This window comes from Ovis aries, chromosome 3, assembly GCF_016772045.2.
Source record: "Ovis aries strain OAR_USU_Benz2616 breed Rambouillet chromosome 3, ARS-UI_Ramb_v3.0, whole genome shotgun sequence".
Lineage (NCBI taxonomy): Eukaryota > Metazoa > Chordata > Mammalia > Artiodactyla > Bovidae > Ovis > Ovis aries.
Window position 1 is genome coordinate 194778079 of NC_056056.1, and position 16951 is coordinate 194795029.

The 16951-nt window shown below is 36.6% G+C and overlaps 1 protein-coding gene across 1 annotated transcript in view; it reads right to left on the reverse strand.

The window, feature by feature from the left end:
• The window catches only part of PDE3A (phosphodiesterase 3A), a 368430-nt gene that overhangs the window by 51990 nt on the left and 299489 nt on the right, over positions 1-16951 (reverse strand). Inside the window, exons 3-5 of the mRNA XM_004007550.6 lie at positions 10610-10867; positions 7920-8074; positions 209-333 (exon numbers count right to left, since the gene is read on the reverse strand). Coding sequence (XP_004007599.3) covers positions 209-333; positions 7920-8074; positions 10610-10867 — 538 coding nt within the window. The remainder of the gene's footprint in view (positions 1-208; positions 334-7919; positions 8075-10609; positions 10868-16951) is intronic.

Genomic DNA, 16951 nt, shown 5'->3' on the forward strand with positions numbered 1-16951 from the left:
TCAAGATGGGATATTTGGTGCAGCTATCTTAAAAGAATCTGCATCATCCTATAAACTGGAAATTTCAGTAACTAATTGGTTAATGAGGCTTTTTTTGTTTTTAGAAGAGTCAAACCAAACACATCTGAGTGTTGCAACACTTAAAGCTTAGTTCATTCCATGACGGCACACTCAGTGAGTGTTAGCTCTTCCTCAGTAAGTTCTTTACCTGGTCGGTTTTGCTTTTTAGCCTTTACATGGTTAGAGGCAGAAACAGCGTAGGATGAAGTGAAGGATCTGCTTTTGGTGAGAGTCATCATCACTGGGTTTTTCCAAGAATCTGGATTAATAGCACTGTAAAGACAAGGTATAAAGAAAAATGAAGAAACTATCCTTTGATTATTGGGGCAGAACTTACCGGAACCCAACCATCATTTTCATAATAGACGTTTCAATCTGAGTCATGGTCCAGGTTCAGTGACAAGACCACTTGACTTCCAAGTGACAAACTAGGTTATCTGAATTCAGTCTGTGCTACAGGGTCACAGGACACACTCTTCAAGGATACTGGGTTAACCAAGACAAAAAGAGAGCTTTACTGTTCATTCAATTACTTGGTATCCAACACCTTCTCATTCTATTTCTATAATCATGTTCCTCAAAGACTTTCTAAAACCATGGCAAACTAACTTTAAGATGTAGGTGAACTTACATCAGGTATGAATGACATGATGCTTTCTTATATACTCTTTTTAATTTATTATTCTTGATGTGACTAAATTAAGAAATTCAAGTACTTATCATTCAAAGACAATATTCTTGCAGTATCTTGAAGGAAAAGGTTAATAACAGGTCTTTAACCAACCATTTCTTTTACTGGTGATACCGTGTAAAGAATGGAATGATGAGACAAATTTCCCCTGTAGACAAAAATGGGCCTGCTGCTAAAGGTAGCACTAATGCTATTTACTAGGAGAAAGGTAATGGCAGTGAGTCTTCACTTGAGGGAATGTTTTTAGCAGGATATCCTTGATCTGTCTAAGTATTATTGTAAATAAACCTGTAATCAATTTAAATAAATCATAAATCAACCTGGAAGGCTGGGATGAAGAACACTACAAAAAAATCCATATAACTAATGGATATAAATTTTAGAGCTGTTTCAAACCAAAAAATATCTGTAGGCACTGCTCAAAACCTTACATTCTGAATCTGAAACAAAATCTATTGTAATTTGAGAGAAAAAAATATTCGGGAAGCCATATAGACTATCTTGGTTTGCTCCAAAGGAAAAGTGTGTAGTCTACAGCCATACCACCCTGAACATGTCGGATCTTGTCTGATCTCAGAAGCTAAGCAAGGTAGGGCCTGGTTAATACTTGGATGGGAGGAAAAATGTCTGCTTTATGTTTTGGTTTGTGTCTTGCTAGCATCGGTGGGTTTTTGAGCATTAGTAAATTTGGTAATGCATAAAATCTATAACTTGCGTGAGAGTAACTGGACAATTTGATCCTTGGCCAATCTTAGATTGGTAGTGTAAGCAGGATGTACCTGGCCTCTTTGGGTGGCTTATTGTAAATGAAGCTGAAATGGATGTAATTATGGGGTCATTAATGAGTAGAGATTGTCATGTAAGCTATACAGTTAATGAGGGATAATTTTGGGGTGTTCTATAATCAAAATAGTCAAAATAAATTTATGGTTTTTCCAGTAGTCACGTATGGATGTGAGAGTTGGGCCATAAAGAAAGCTGAGCACCAAAGAATTGATGCTTTTGCACTGTGGTGTTGGAAAAGACTCTTCAGAGTCCTTTGGACTACAAAAAAGATCAAACCAGTCCATCCTAAAGGAAATCAGTCCTGAATGTTCATTGGAAGGACTGATGCTGAAGCTGAAGCTCCAATACTTTGGCCACCTGATGCAAAGAATTGAATCATTGGAAAAGACCCTGATGCTGGGAAAGATTGAAGGCAGGAGGAGAAGGGGATGACAGAGGATGAGATGGTTGGATGGCATCACCAACTCCATGGACATGAGTTTAAGCAAGCTCTGGGAGTTGGTCAGAAGGGAAGCCTGGTGTGTTGCAGTCCATGGGGTCACAAAGAGTTGGACACAACTAAGCTACTGAACTGAGCTATACCCAAAATGGCATCCTTTGTACAAGCATCATGATGTGTGTATTGCTTACAATTCTGCATATTAAGTCCAAACCAGAACATGCGCTAAGGTGAAATAACAGGACTTTTAGGGTATGCTGCACTACCAGTTTGAGACCTCTCAAAGAGGAAGATGCTGAGCATTTGCTTGGCTACTGCCTCTGTTCTTTGATTATTAGTAAATTTACTGATGGGAAAGATCTGTTACCTGTGTTCAGTCTTATGTGACATTCTGCTACTAATTACCTCATTTCTTCTCTTTTATCCTTTTCAGAGAGATTTTTCTTTAACTGTTGACCCAGATATTTTAAAATTTCATCTTTTCTCTTTACTTTAAATAGCATTTAAAAAGTGGAATGCATTCCAGCAATTATCAAATACAATTTAAGGATAGCCTACAAGACAATATTTGTTTCATAAAGTGAAAGTGAAGTCGCTCAGTTATGTCTGACTCTTTGCGACCCCATGGACTGTAGCCTACCAGGCTCCTCTGTCCATGGGATTTTCCAGGCAATAGTACTGGAGTGGATTGCCATTTCCTTCTCCAGGGGATCTTCCCAACCCAGGGATTGAACTCAGGTCTCCCGCATTGTAGACCGATGCTTTACTGTCTGAGCCACCAGGGAAGTCCTTGGAAATCTCATTCTAGGCAATTCACAAATGTCTGGAATTTTGAAACAATGATATCAAAGAAAACTTTGAATCTGAGATAGATAACTATATCAACTATTTCCTGATACCACTATTCCCTGTCAGCTACTTTTGCTGGATTGATTGATGTATGAGACTTACTGTGAAGACATTGGATGTAATGTTTATGTGGCCTACATGTCTTCTCAGCATACTGTATAATAAACAGATTGTGACTTTTCTATGTAGGCTTTTAAAAAGACCTTAACATTAACTGAATTTATTTTTTAAAACTTTAAAGAGTTATATTATTAAAAGTGCGTCAGTCACTCAGTCACATCTGAGTCTCTGTGACCCCATAGATTATAGTCTGCCAGGCTCCTTTGTCCATGGAATTATCTAGGCAAGAATACCGGAGTGGGTAGCCATTCCCTTCTCCAGGAGATCTTCCTGATCTAGGGATTGAACCCAGTTCTCCTGTGTTGCAGGCAGATTCTTTACCATCCGAGCCACCAGGGAAGCCCTCTATATTATTAAAGCTAACTCAAAACTGTCTATTTCTATTTTATATTTCTTTAATAAAAACATTTAAGGCTCACTTTGAGAAATTTCATAAAGTGCAATAATAGAGCATCTTTAAAGTATGAGAAGTTAATGAAATTTAAGGTAACTAAAATCCTAGCCATATATCCTTTCTTAATATGCTAAATATTAATTCCTTAAGAGATATTGTCAATAAAAATGAGAAATCAATATATATGTGTGTACATGTGTATGTATGTCCATATATACACATACATATACACTTTATAATTTACAGGTACTTTCAAATATATTCTTTTGTGTGAATCTTCAAAAGTTTTCAGCTGTCTACTGATCTTTGCCTTTGTGATTCCTATTTAGATCTTATTAATATGTAATGATTTGAATTCCAGTGAGAAAAATAGCTTGGGGGAACCTCTACTTGATCTTCCCACAGTAACACAGCATACAAAAACTATCTATGTGTTTGCTGTGGAAGACCTCAACCCTCCTCTACAAAAGTGGATTTTATCACCTTAGCTCTACTCATAAAAACTTCATCCTAAGTCCTAAAAGTCTTACCAGGTCCTAACAGTTTCTTTTACAGAGTTTACGGCCTGCTGTCATTTCCATGGCCAGTGTGGAAGGCTTAGGGTATGATTCATTTCAGACTTAAAATTTCTCTCAAGCTTACTTTTTTTTTTTTTTAAATAAAGCACCTGTTGGTATTCTTCCACTTAATTTTACTCCACTCGTGTCATCATTCCCGCTTTCCTGAAGAATTTCTTCTGGTGGGTACCAAGGCTCTGGCTACACATCTCTGAGTGGTGGGGTCAAGATCCTTCTGACTCGCAGTCCAGTGTCTTTTGACTCAGTTGGATTTAAAACCACCCAGGAGTAAATCATCCAGCTATGCACCTATAGGAACATAAGTTGAGGACTATTTCTACTTTTCACTTCCTACTCTTGTTCTTTTGATCACTGCAGTCCTCAAAGAGCCTCAATAAAAAGACAGACATGGAAAGGAAGAAATAAAAGGACTGACAGAGAAGAAGCTTCAAAGATTAAAACTCAAGTCAGTTTTGAAATCAGTCAGTTTTAGCAACAGGTCTTCTAACTGAAGAAGGTTTTAACTTTGGTTTATTAGTAGGGCTGGAGATGTTCTGAGGCCATCTTTTCACTATTTTTACCTACAACGAAGGATGAGTCAACCCAAACTAGCTGTGTTTAATGGTGGTACTATTGCTACTTACTGACATATGGTTTTCCCGTAAAGGGCTATATTATCTTCAGAATGAATTTTATTAATATTTTTTTTATAATGGTGAAAAAGTTGTATCACTCTTAGATGTTATATCAGGACTTTTAATAGGATAGTGAATTAAGGAAGAGTAAGTTAGTGGAAAATAGCATACCTAGGCAGGACATCAATGAGTACTTTTAGGACAAAAGGAATGAGTGGGATTATATGCCATTCCTTTTCTATTCTGAAAATAGTTGAGAAGGAGCATTTATTTCATAAAACAGAATGACAAAATCCTTAGGCGTTAAGCTCATAAAAGTTTTTGAAAGCCTCTTCCTCATGTTGATTTCAATTTCAGCCTCTAATCTCATTTAACTAAGAGAAGAGAGGAGTAGGAGAAATGAAATTTGATGAGAAGTAACAAATAATAACAAAAAGAAAGGAGACATTTAAGAAAGCTTGAATGGATTTTGATAGAATCATTCTATGGATAGTAAATAAAGGAGCATTAACTATAGTATGACAGGAATCTTGGCAAGGTGTACTGGGAAAATAGACAACCTCTCTCAAGATATATACCAAGAACATAAAATTCATGTTTTTAAGCAACAAATAAATAACTATAATTTCCTACCACTTATTAGTATTTGCTGCTGTAAAAGTCAACAGTCAATATTTTCATGGGAAAATACTATTAGTGACCTATAATTTTGAACTTCAGGAAATGTTCATGAAACAGAGTAACATCCCCCTATGGTGATGCTTCAGAGAAGGCAATGGCATCCCACTCCAGTACTCTTGCCTGGAAAATCCCATGGATGGAGGAGCCTGGCGGGCTACAGTCCATGGGGTCGCTAAGAGTCGGACATGACTGAGCAACTTCACTTTCACTTTTCACTTTCATGCACTGGAGAAAGAAATGGCAACCCACTCTAGTGTTCTTGCCTGGAGAATCCCAGGGATGGCAGAGCCTGGTGGGCTGCCGTCTATGGGGTCGCACAGAGTCGGACATGACTGAAGTGACTTAGCAGCAGCAGCATGATGATGTTTTGAAGTTTCACAAACATCCAGGTGATAAGACAGAGTGGAATTATGTGAACTCATGTGAAAGAAAGAATCATTCATGCTTGCTTCTGATTCTATAGGTTTATTAGATCATCAATAATATTTAACATGAAAGAAACCAATTATGTTTTTAAGTAAGAAAGCAGGAAAAGTTAACAGTCATTAAAAATTCTTAGGATTTGAAAGGTTTCCATTTCTCTGCCAATTTCAGAATGGGGCTTTATATTCAAAGCCAGGGTCAAAAGAAAATCACTTCTAATATTGTCATCATGTAGTTCAATAAAGATGTGGTAATTTTTCAGTCATTAGATCATTAATAAAACTGATATAAATGTTTCAAAAGCCTGAAATTGTATATGGTAAATGTTCTCATAATTATTATTCACATAAAGTATGCTATTTCTATGCCAAATAGAAAAGGAAAACCGCAGTAGCTTTCTTTGAAAGAATTTCTCTCATGATGATGTTTTCTTCAAAACTCTTTCTAGATCTTAGTATTATCTTTTCCTTAGCTTTGGTGATTCTTATTTTTAAATCACTTTGTAAAATTTGAATTAATATTCTAAGTAAATTGTATTCTATTTATTTTTATTGAGGTATAATCAAAATATAACAATCAAAATATATTTGTTTTAGGCATATAACATGATGATTTGATATTTGTATATACTGTGAAATGATCACCACAAAGTGCTGTGTGTTTAGTTGCTCAGTTCCATCTGACTCTTAGTGACCCCATGGACTGTAGCTCACTAGGTTCCTCTGTTCATGGGGATTCTCCAGGCAAGAATGCTGGAGTTGGTTGCCATTTCCTCCTCCAAGGATCTTCCCAACCCAGGGATCAAACCCAGGTTTCCTGCATTGTAGCTGGATTCTTCACCATCTGAGCCGCCAGGGAAGCCCAAGAATACTGGAGTGGGTAGCCTGTCCCTTCTCCAGGGGAACTTCCCAACTCAGGAATTGAACTGGGGTCTCTGCATTGCAGGCGAATTCTTTACCAGCTGAGCTATCTGGGAAGCCCAATAAATCTAGTTAATATCCATCCGGTGGCTTAGATGATAAAGAATCCACCTGCAATATGGGAGTACCAGGTTGGAAAGATCCCATGGAGAAGGGAAGGGCTACCTGCTCAAGACATTCCATGGACTCATGGAGAGTCCATGAGTCTCAACAAACATCTTCGTACATTTTTTTTTCTTCTGATGAAGACTTTTAACATCTATTCTCTTAGCAACTTTCAAATATACAATACAGTATCATTAACTATAGTCACCTTGCTGTACATTCCCACAACTTACTTATTTTATAACTGCAAGTTTTGATCCCCTTCACTCATTTTGGCTACCCTTGACCTCTGCCTCTGACAACCACCAATCTGTTCACTGTCTAAATAAAGTTTAAGTTAAAAACTGTTGGAACATATTTAGTTGCTCTTAGAATGATCTACCTTTGATCTGATTTTCTGCCCTTCAAATAATGCCAGGAGAGCTGGTCTGGTGAACTGGGGGAAATCTAACAATCATTTGCAAATGTTAGGTTGGATACCTTTGATGTAAAAATCCAACACAGATCTCAGTCCAGGTAGAATCTAGTCTGTCTTTATTCTGGGTTCAACTTTACCCACCCAAATTTACAGTAGCAGACATCACTTCAAGTCACTGTCCCTGTTTATACTTAAGGCCATACAATACCATTTAAGCATAATTATCTGATATCAATCCCTATACTGCTCTGGATTTAAACCAGATACCTTTTTCATTTTCAAAGCTGGCCCCAAACCAACTATAATCTTTTGGGCCTCCCTTCCCCTGTAATTTTTTTTGCCATATATTATAAATCTTTATTAATGATCATTTTTCATAATTAAGTAAACAATCACTTTGGATGCTACTATATTTTACTTTATATATATATATATATATATATATATATAGTTTCTTTAACTTTTCATTTTTTTCTTTAACTTTTCATTTTGTACTGTGGTATAGCAGTTAACAATGTTGTGATAGCTTAGGTGCACAGCAAAGGAACTCATTCTTCCCCATGCTCCCTTCCCATCCAGTGTACACATAACACTGAGCAGAGTCTCCTGTGCATGTAGTAGGACCTTGTGAGTTATCCGTCTTAAATACAGCAGTGTGTACCTGTCCATCTTAAACTCCCTAACTGTCCCTTCCTTCCATCCTTCCCTCCCCCCGGAAACCATAAGTTCATTTTCTCACTCTATGAGTCTATTTCTGTTTTGTAATCCCCTGTAATTTATAATTAATTTTTGATAAGGAACTTCTCCTAGAAACATGAACCCAACAGGAACATCACCTAACCTGGATGAAGGTGCTTCATGCAGCTTGATGCTGGCACTACGGTCCCTCCGGACAGGGGCAGGCTCCAAAGTGGGCAGACCTGTGGCAGAAGTGGTAGTGGTCCAAGTTGATGAAACTCGTCTCAGCAAACCAGGGGGCAAACTCCTCCTCAGGCGCTGGGAAGAAGGAACATTGATTTTATTACCAAGCATATTTCCTATCACTAACTTCTATGTAATATAATGAAAGAAAATGAATTTTTAATTAGCAATGAATATATTAAACTATATTGGTTGCATATCATATCTCTAAAATTTGGGCACTTAGAAATTCAATAAGGAACTCTGGCCAAAATCAATTAATGTTATAAAAATAACATTTTGGGACCTTCATTTAAATGATTATATAAAAATGGGATTATGGGAAATGGGAGCCATTTTGGCCTAATTTTATTGTCATATTCATCAAACAGGGCTTACATACCTATAAATATTAATATATAACTTATTATAAGCTACATTTCTATTAGCTAGCACAACTGTTGTTATACCAAAGTGTTTACTGATTTAATTGATTTAATCCTTGATTTAGAAATGACGAGACCTAAGGGTAAGAGTGTAACTCACAAGATGTACCACCTCTCTTGTGGTTAATATGACTTAAGACAGACAGGCATTTGGGTAATGTCATTAGGACGAACATCTTTTTTTTGAAAGAAAAGTATAATTTCTACTTACAACCAATAAACCTGATACAGAAGAGGTGACCGGGACAGACCAGGAGTGGGTGTGAAGAGATTGGGAAAGGTGCAGCAAGAAAGGGAAGGAGAGCAAAGAGGAAGTGGGCGTGGTTCACCATGCAAACCACCATTCACCCCAGCTCCTCCCAGTGCCCAAGTCCCCCAGCCTGCCCTTCACTCTTTTTCTCTGGTCCCAAGGGCAAAGTAGTCTGCTGACTAGGCCCCCTCCTTGACCAACTCAAGTTTGGTCCATAACCAGGTCTTTGGGAGGGAGGGTAGAAGTCCTCCAAGAACCTGAGTTCCCAGAACTGGGGGTTCCCCTTCATGACTGATGCACTGTGAGGGTGAACGCCTCTTAACGGAGGACGCTGCTAGGCGACCTGCAGTTCCCCTCTTTGTCATTTCTTCTCCTACCATAGCCCCAGTGGGATTTGTGACACCCTCAGCACTCAGGCATGATTCTGAGTTCACCAGGATGAACAATGACCCTCCAAAGAGAGTCTTAACCTTCAAAATCAAAGGGAAGGTAATCTAATACAACTACAGCAATAGTGATGAGGTAGGAGCTCATTGTTTTATTTTGGCTGGTGACTCCTAGAAGAACAATTGTGCAAGCCGAGTTTAACAAAGAGTCTGCTCTTCCTGAAGATAGTAAAAGCTTTGAGAATTAAGTATACGGCACCTTGGGATTCAAGAAGAACTCTGATATTAAATACTTTCCAAAATCTCTTAAAGATATATACCGTAGGAGGGAATTCAACAGGAAGAGAAAATGTCAAGCAATGTAAATATCAGGATTCTTGTCTGTAAATCTGTTACTGACTCCGTGTCTATTTTGAGACACAAGGGAATCACTTTCTCTTCTCCATCCATTTATTTTCATATCATGCTTAGCCCTATCTTTATCAGAGAAGTAGATGTTCAAAGGAAACTTAAAAACACCTAATTGACAAAGTTATCTGAAGGACACAGTCCTGAGTCCAGAGACCCACAATGGCAAGAACACAGATGTTACTGACTGACCATCAGCTCCAGGGCACAGCTACTTATGTACCAAATAAAGAACTGTGCTGGGTATACCTGAGACCGCTGAAATTCTGATTCTTTTCCTTCTTTTTTGGTCCTTAACATGATTTGTTTTCAACTAACACTGAGGTCTAAACTAGAGGCAGAACCCTACTCCCTACAGCTCACTTTTGTAAAACTCTCATATCTTATATGTAAAAAGAAGAAAATACATGAATTACTAAGGCCAACTTCTGCTTTAAGTAATCAAAAATCAAATAAATTCTTCCAAGTTAAAAACTTGTTGGGTTTGGGAAAGACATGAGGGTACCGTGAAGGCTACCATACTAAAAAATCAAAGAGGAAAGGAATCTCGCATTTTAGAAGGCAGTGAGTTTTTAACAGAATCCACAAAAGTGGGAGCAGGGGGTTTTGCCTGCTTTTATTTCCCTGCTATATTTTCATCCCACAGACTAAGGCCTGATATATAGAGAAGAAAAAACCTTAACACATGAATAAAACAAGTTAACGTAAAAAGGTAAATTTTTTTTGTTTACAGAAAGCTATCAGGTATAAGGATGGAAGTCTTCACGTTTACTTTTCTATTACTTTGGTCACCATGATTGACAAACTCTTCATAGGGGAAAGAAAGTGAAAGCATTAGTCGCTAAGTTATGCCTAGCTCTTCACGACCCCATGTACTTAGCATCAGGCTTCTCTGTCCATGGAATTTTCCAGGCAAGAATACTGGAGTGTGTTGCCATTCCTTTCTCCAGGGGAACTTCCTAACCCAGGGATTGAACCTAGGTCTCCCACAGTGCAGGCAGATTCTTTACCATCAGGTAAGACTTCTTAGGGAGGGTGAGGTGGGCGGGGGGCTCACTGATATGAATCACTGGGTGGGTCTGGAGTAAAAGGTCTAGGAGAAACAGTTTCACCCTTTCAGGAGCACGTCATTAACACCTACCTTGGGAATAGCCAGCTTGTCTTTTTCAGAGCTTTCTTCAGAATCAGAGCAGGTGTAGTTTTCACTGAAGGACACAATGGGGTTCACCCTGGGCTTGTGAATGGCCTGGATGGTGAGTTGCGTGCTGAGGAGGTTGCTCACTGCCCTCAGTGACGTGCACACGTTGGGGGGCAGAGAAGGGTCTGCCAGGAGGTCAGTGATGAGGCCGTGAGCCTCGCCCATCACGGCAATATCCACAGTGATGCTGGTTCCTGAAGACTAAGACACCAAACACAGGAGGCTGGGTGAGAAAGGCTTGAAGCTGGAGGCACAGGAAGGGAAACTGGGCTTTTTAGAAAAAGTGGACCAAAGTGACACTAGGGTGATAGTAAAGTAACATTCAAATCACATTTCTGTTTCAAATTTTGCCCAATTTTGCCATATCTTTTTGCTATTTTTGTGTTCATAGCACATTTTTTACTGTTAGACCTATAGATTTTGAAGAGACAAAAAAACATTATTAGTATTTTTTAATAAAAAGCTTCAGGAAACAAAAAAAAATGTTCATATCACTCCTTATGAAGATCTCAACATTTTAATGTACTTCATATAGTAGTGAAAGAAAGTGAAGTTGCTCAGTCATGTCTGACTCTTTGCGACCCCATGGACTGTAACCTACCAGGCTCCTCTGTCCATGGGATTTTCCAGGCAAGAATACTGGAGTGGGTTGCCATTTCCTTCTCCAGGAAATCTTCCTGACCCAAGGATTGAACCCAGGTCTCCCACATTGTAGGCAGATGCTTTACCATCTGAGCCACCAGGAACATTCACTTACTTCATATAGTAAGTGTCCATCAATAGGCAAATTAAAAAAAAATGATATGGCATATATATACATATACACATATATATACACATATATACATACATATTTATACACACACACATATATATTTTATATATATATATATACACACACACACACACACACACACGATATATATATATATGGTTGGCCAAACAGTTTGGGTTTTTCTTATAATCTTTCCAATTTTATATAGACACACACACACACACACACACACACATGCATATATAAATATATGCCAGGCTTCTCTGTCCTTGGAATTCTCCAGGCAAGAATACCTGGGTGGGTAGCCATTCCCTTCTCCAAGGGGATCTTCCCCATGACCCAGAGGTTGAAACCTGGTCTCCCACATTACAGGAAGATTCTTTACTGTCTAGCCACCAGGAAAGCTCAGACACAACCACCCCCCCACCACATATATATTTATGTACATATTATGTATAATATACTTATGTGCATTATATATACATATATATATATATATAAAGTTTCATTCTGAAAAGTAACATCAACATACTATAAAATTTTAATTTTATATTCTCATATGATATTTGAGCCTGGTGTGTGGTAATTATTCAACTAATATTAGAAACACAAAAAGCACCTCATTGTGCTGTTCAGATTCACAAACTATCCCTCTTGTTGTCAGGAATAATAGAAATTTCTGTTCTGGAATTCTGTGGCACATCTGTCATAGTCTGCCAAACTGCTTCTCAGATTCAGAGTTATTACTCTATACTTGCTAAAGGAATGAAGAACATAAAACACAGAGGAAAGGGATGTTCTTACAACCTGCTGGTCAGGCAGTAATGTAGACAGGAAGATGTGGGAGCAAGGGGGAGCATAGGCAGGGTCAAGGTTAACAAAGTAGATGAAGCTGAAGGATGGCATACAGACAACTGTTAATACTGGAATGCTGCCACAGTATGAGGCACAAGGAGACCAGAATACTGGCGTGGGTCACTGTTCCATTCTCCAGGGGCTCTTCCCACCCCAGGGGTTGAACCCAGGTATTCTGCATTATGGGCAGATTCTTTACCAGCTGAGCCACCAGCAAAGCCCACGAGGAATCCACATAACTTTAAATTGAGTAACAGTGATGGACGTGCAGGTTTTGGAACTAGGCTATTTGCTTCAAATTCTGACTCCTGACCCTACCACTTTCTATTGCTCACATTAGTGAGCTCTCTGTACTGTGACTTCTCCATCTGTAAAATGGATATAGTATAGTACCAACCTCAGAAGGTTATTTTAATAAGAATTAAAGGGCAGGAACTTCCCTGGTGGTTCAGTGACTGAGAGTCCGCCTTCTAATGCAGAGGATGTGGGTTTGATCCCTGGTTGGGTAACTAGGATCCCACATGCTGCCGAGCAACTGAACCTAGGTATCGCAATTACTAAGACTGAGTGTTACAACTAGAGAGAAGCCCGCAAACTACACAGAAAGATTCTACTTGCTGCAATGAAGATTCCAGGTGCTGGAGCTGAGACTCAATGCAGCCAGAAATAAAAGATTAAATTAAAAGAGGACTTAAAAAGTAGATTATATACAAGGCACTTACTATTGTGCTGGTTATGTGTCCAATAATGATAATGTTATAAATAATAGTAGTGATAATTCTGGAGATTTTCAGCAAGAGATTATTAGAAGTTAGGCTACATAGTTGGTAGAAAATAAAGTTTAATCATTCTGACAACCGACTTAAAAATGAACTCCAGACATACGAAAAATTTAAATGTATAAAATTATCAGATTATTAAAGGAAATATGAGGGACTACTTTATAATTTTGGGATTAGGAAGACTGCTAAAAGTAATATAAATGGCATAAACTGTCAAGAAAACATCTAACAGATCTGATGAAACACAGAAACTTCTCATAAGAAAATACACTATAAGCAAAGGTAAAAAACAAACAGTACATGAAAGAATATCTGCTACCCAGAGAAGATAAAACATATGTGAATAAAAGGCCTCTAAAAAAAATTAAAGTCAATAGAGAATTCCCTGTTGGTTTCACTGCTGAAGACCTAGGTTCAATCCTTGGTAGGGGAACTAAGAGCCCACAAGGTGTACAATGGGACTATATATATATATATATATATATATATACATATACATATATATACACACACATATATATACATATGTATACACATATATATATAAATCAATAAATGATAAGCTGGGAGAAAGGGAATGAATATACAATTCGAATATAATTTAACCATCAAATACAAAAAAAGCTACTTGTCTCATGAATGTTTAAGATACAAATTAATGAAATAAAAGCAATGTTTACTTATTGGGAGGTGGGAGGGGGGTTCATGTTTGGGAACTTATTAAATAAAAAATAATAAAAGATTACTAGCACCAAGTATCAGTAGTGGGTTGAGGAAATGAGCAGTAAGTAAAAACAATACAATATTTTTGGCAAGAAGTTTTTGCTGAACCTATCAATTTAAAGTATATATTCTATAATCTAGCAAGACGATGTAGACATCTAAAGAAAAACTACATTTACACAAAAATACAAAGACAGGATCACAAAGGGCACGGCAATGTTCTGATAACAAAGAGTGTGGCCATAAATGCATATCAACAGAGATATTGTTAAAAAATGTTACAATATAAACATAAAATATCATGTACTTGTTTTAAAATATTTGGGTAGATCTGTAAATGTTTATTTGGAAAAATATTTATAAAATACTGTTCTGTGGGGAAAAATGTATGTCACAGAAAAAGTGAACATGTATTTTTTTTGTAATCAGAAAAATATGATAATTATGAAAATCCCAGCTTCTATGAAGGTATCTAGTCTTATAGCAATAGCAAGGATAAATTATTCTGTAAAGCTCTCATATAGAAACTATGTCTTTTCATACTAGAATAATAAGAATAGCGATAGTAATACTGGTGGATAATAATGGTGACAGCTGATATTTATTCAGCACGATTCCACAAGGTAAGGACTATTATTTTTTTATTTTTATTAGTCAAAAATCACTTGCCAAATAACTGAATCAAAAATAACTCTGAATCAGATAGCTGGAGCATGAAAACGACAGGCTGCAAACACATACTCTATTTCTACAGCCCAAGAGCTGAGCTAGCAGGACGAAATAAATACCGAACATTTTCACTGTACGTTACTAAATATATCTGCAATTATTTAATGCTTTATTTAATCATTGTGCCATGTTTTTCTCTCTCTGTAGGTTTAAATATATTCCATGAAATGACATGAAAATTTTAGTGTAACATTAATAGTTTTAGGATATATGATTATGTTTATTTCACATATTTACTTACATTGTTAACTTCAAAAATGTTTGTGAGAAATGCCACGGAATTAGTTTAACATTCCCCTTTCAGAAATGTATTCTCAAATACATCTCTATTTATTATCCTTCTGAAAAACTCATCGAGTATGATCTTCCTAAACAGTAATATACATTTCTTCCCATGTTGTTCTAATAAACTTAATCTGCTACTTAATCACTGTACTGTTACCGTAGAAAATTGAAAGTTTAAATCAAACTTTGTATTCAGGACATAAAATTTTAAGATGTTTTGACAATAAAATTAACAGTTTATATTCTAATGGCTAATAATTTAACACATTTCCTCAAAATGGTCTCAGTGCATAAAACTTACAAATCTGAAGAAAAATCAGAATATATTCACTGAAAATTATGAATACACTTTAAAGTAAATTATTGGTGAGAAAACAAGTCTATCTTATAAATCTCTAATTTTATGTCTTTTTAAAACACTTTTTAAAAAGTAATGGATGAATTTATATATACTCAGAAAAAAACAAATGACTAAAAAATTGAAATGCAATTTTCAAATAAAAACAGAACTGGAATCTCATCCTTACAAGCAAATGTCAGTATTACATAAGAATTTAGAAAACAAGTACATTATGTAATTCAATGTTACAATACTGTTGCTTTCATGAAAGCAAACGTCTTCAAGTGAAAACAAAAGCAATATTCAGGCTAATAAAAAGCAAATTATCCAGAGTGGAATTGGCTAAGAAACCAGACACTTTTCCTATTGAAAAAGTCTCCCTACTGTTATAAACTCAGGACTTTTCTTTTAGTTTTATGATTTTAAAATTATATAACAGTTAAAAGTTTATCACACATAAGACGTTATCAGTTTTGGGCTCAAATAACAAGAGGCTTCAATGAGGCATGAGATCTAAACCCAACCATCACATTCGTTTGTCACAAACTCGCCAAGACTAACCACACGTGAATTGCTGAAACACAGAAAGATACATGGGCTATTTCAATAAACAGAAAGCAAACTATACTGACCCAGGCACATTTAGGGAGTCATTTTAAAGAAATTTCAGGGGAGCAGGGCTGTGGCTGATTGGTAGTGTTTTTTCAAACAAAAACACAAAATATGAAACATCACGCAGTGACTCACACAGCGGCTATTTCCACACCTATTCAACTTTCAAAATAAAATAATTCAATTTCCAAGTATACCAAATAATGCTCAGTAAAATTTTCATTTAACTGGTGAAATCTTAGATAGTGATAATAAACACTAAAGGTTAAGTTTATATTAAAGCTACTTTAAAGGAAAGTCTTAAGCTAACAGCCTGAAATCATCTTTGAGTGCAATAAATAACCCTACTGAGCATAAAACCACAGTTGAGTCTTTTTATGGTGCACATGATCAAACGAATCTTTTCTTAAAAAGAGTGACCAAGCAATAAAAAAAACATTTTACTTTGCATGCCATCCTTATAATGGAAACATTTATATTTAACATTTAAGAAAATGCAAGTATAATTTTCTGGGCCCTGTTTAAATGACAACCGAATTTGGATTGCCACCTTTAAATAGAAAATCTGGATCTTCAGTCTGATAAACAGTGGAGTAAAGTGCAGTTTTATAAATCAAACCAAAAATAACCAGTTCTTTTGGTAAATCCACCACTTTTCAAAGCACCCGGTTCTTTCAACATCTTCCTTTACCCCTTCCTCTCCTTCCAGTCTTTTTCACCATCTCCAGAAAGTCTACCCAATGTTGGTTGCTATGGTAACAATCTAGTTTGCTTCCAAGTTACTTTACTCATCATAAACCAAAGGCCCAGAAAAGCTGGAGTTAGAGATAAGTTAAGGAAACAACAACAAATACACTTAGAAATAGGCTAGGCATGTATCAACCAATTTAATTACAGAAAATTTGTTTTTATGGACACTACTTCTGTGGTAAAACGTTGAAATTACACTACTGGTATGATAAAGGGGAAAGATTTGAACATGTGTAGGGGTCAGAAAAAAACTTATACTCTAGGTAGTGCATCTAAATTTCTAAACTACCATAAGCCGCAAAGTAGAAAAAATTTGACAAATAAATCTATTTGATCAAATGACTAACAGAATGTAAAACAAAATTATGTATATTTAATTAACATGACAGATTATTTACTGAGGTCCTGTGTTTGGGTTTCTATCAACATGTTAT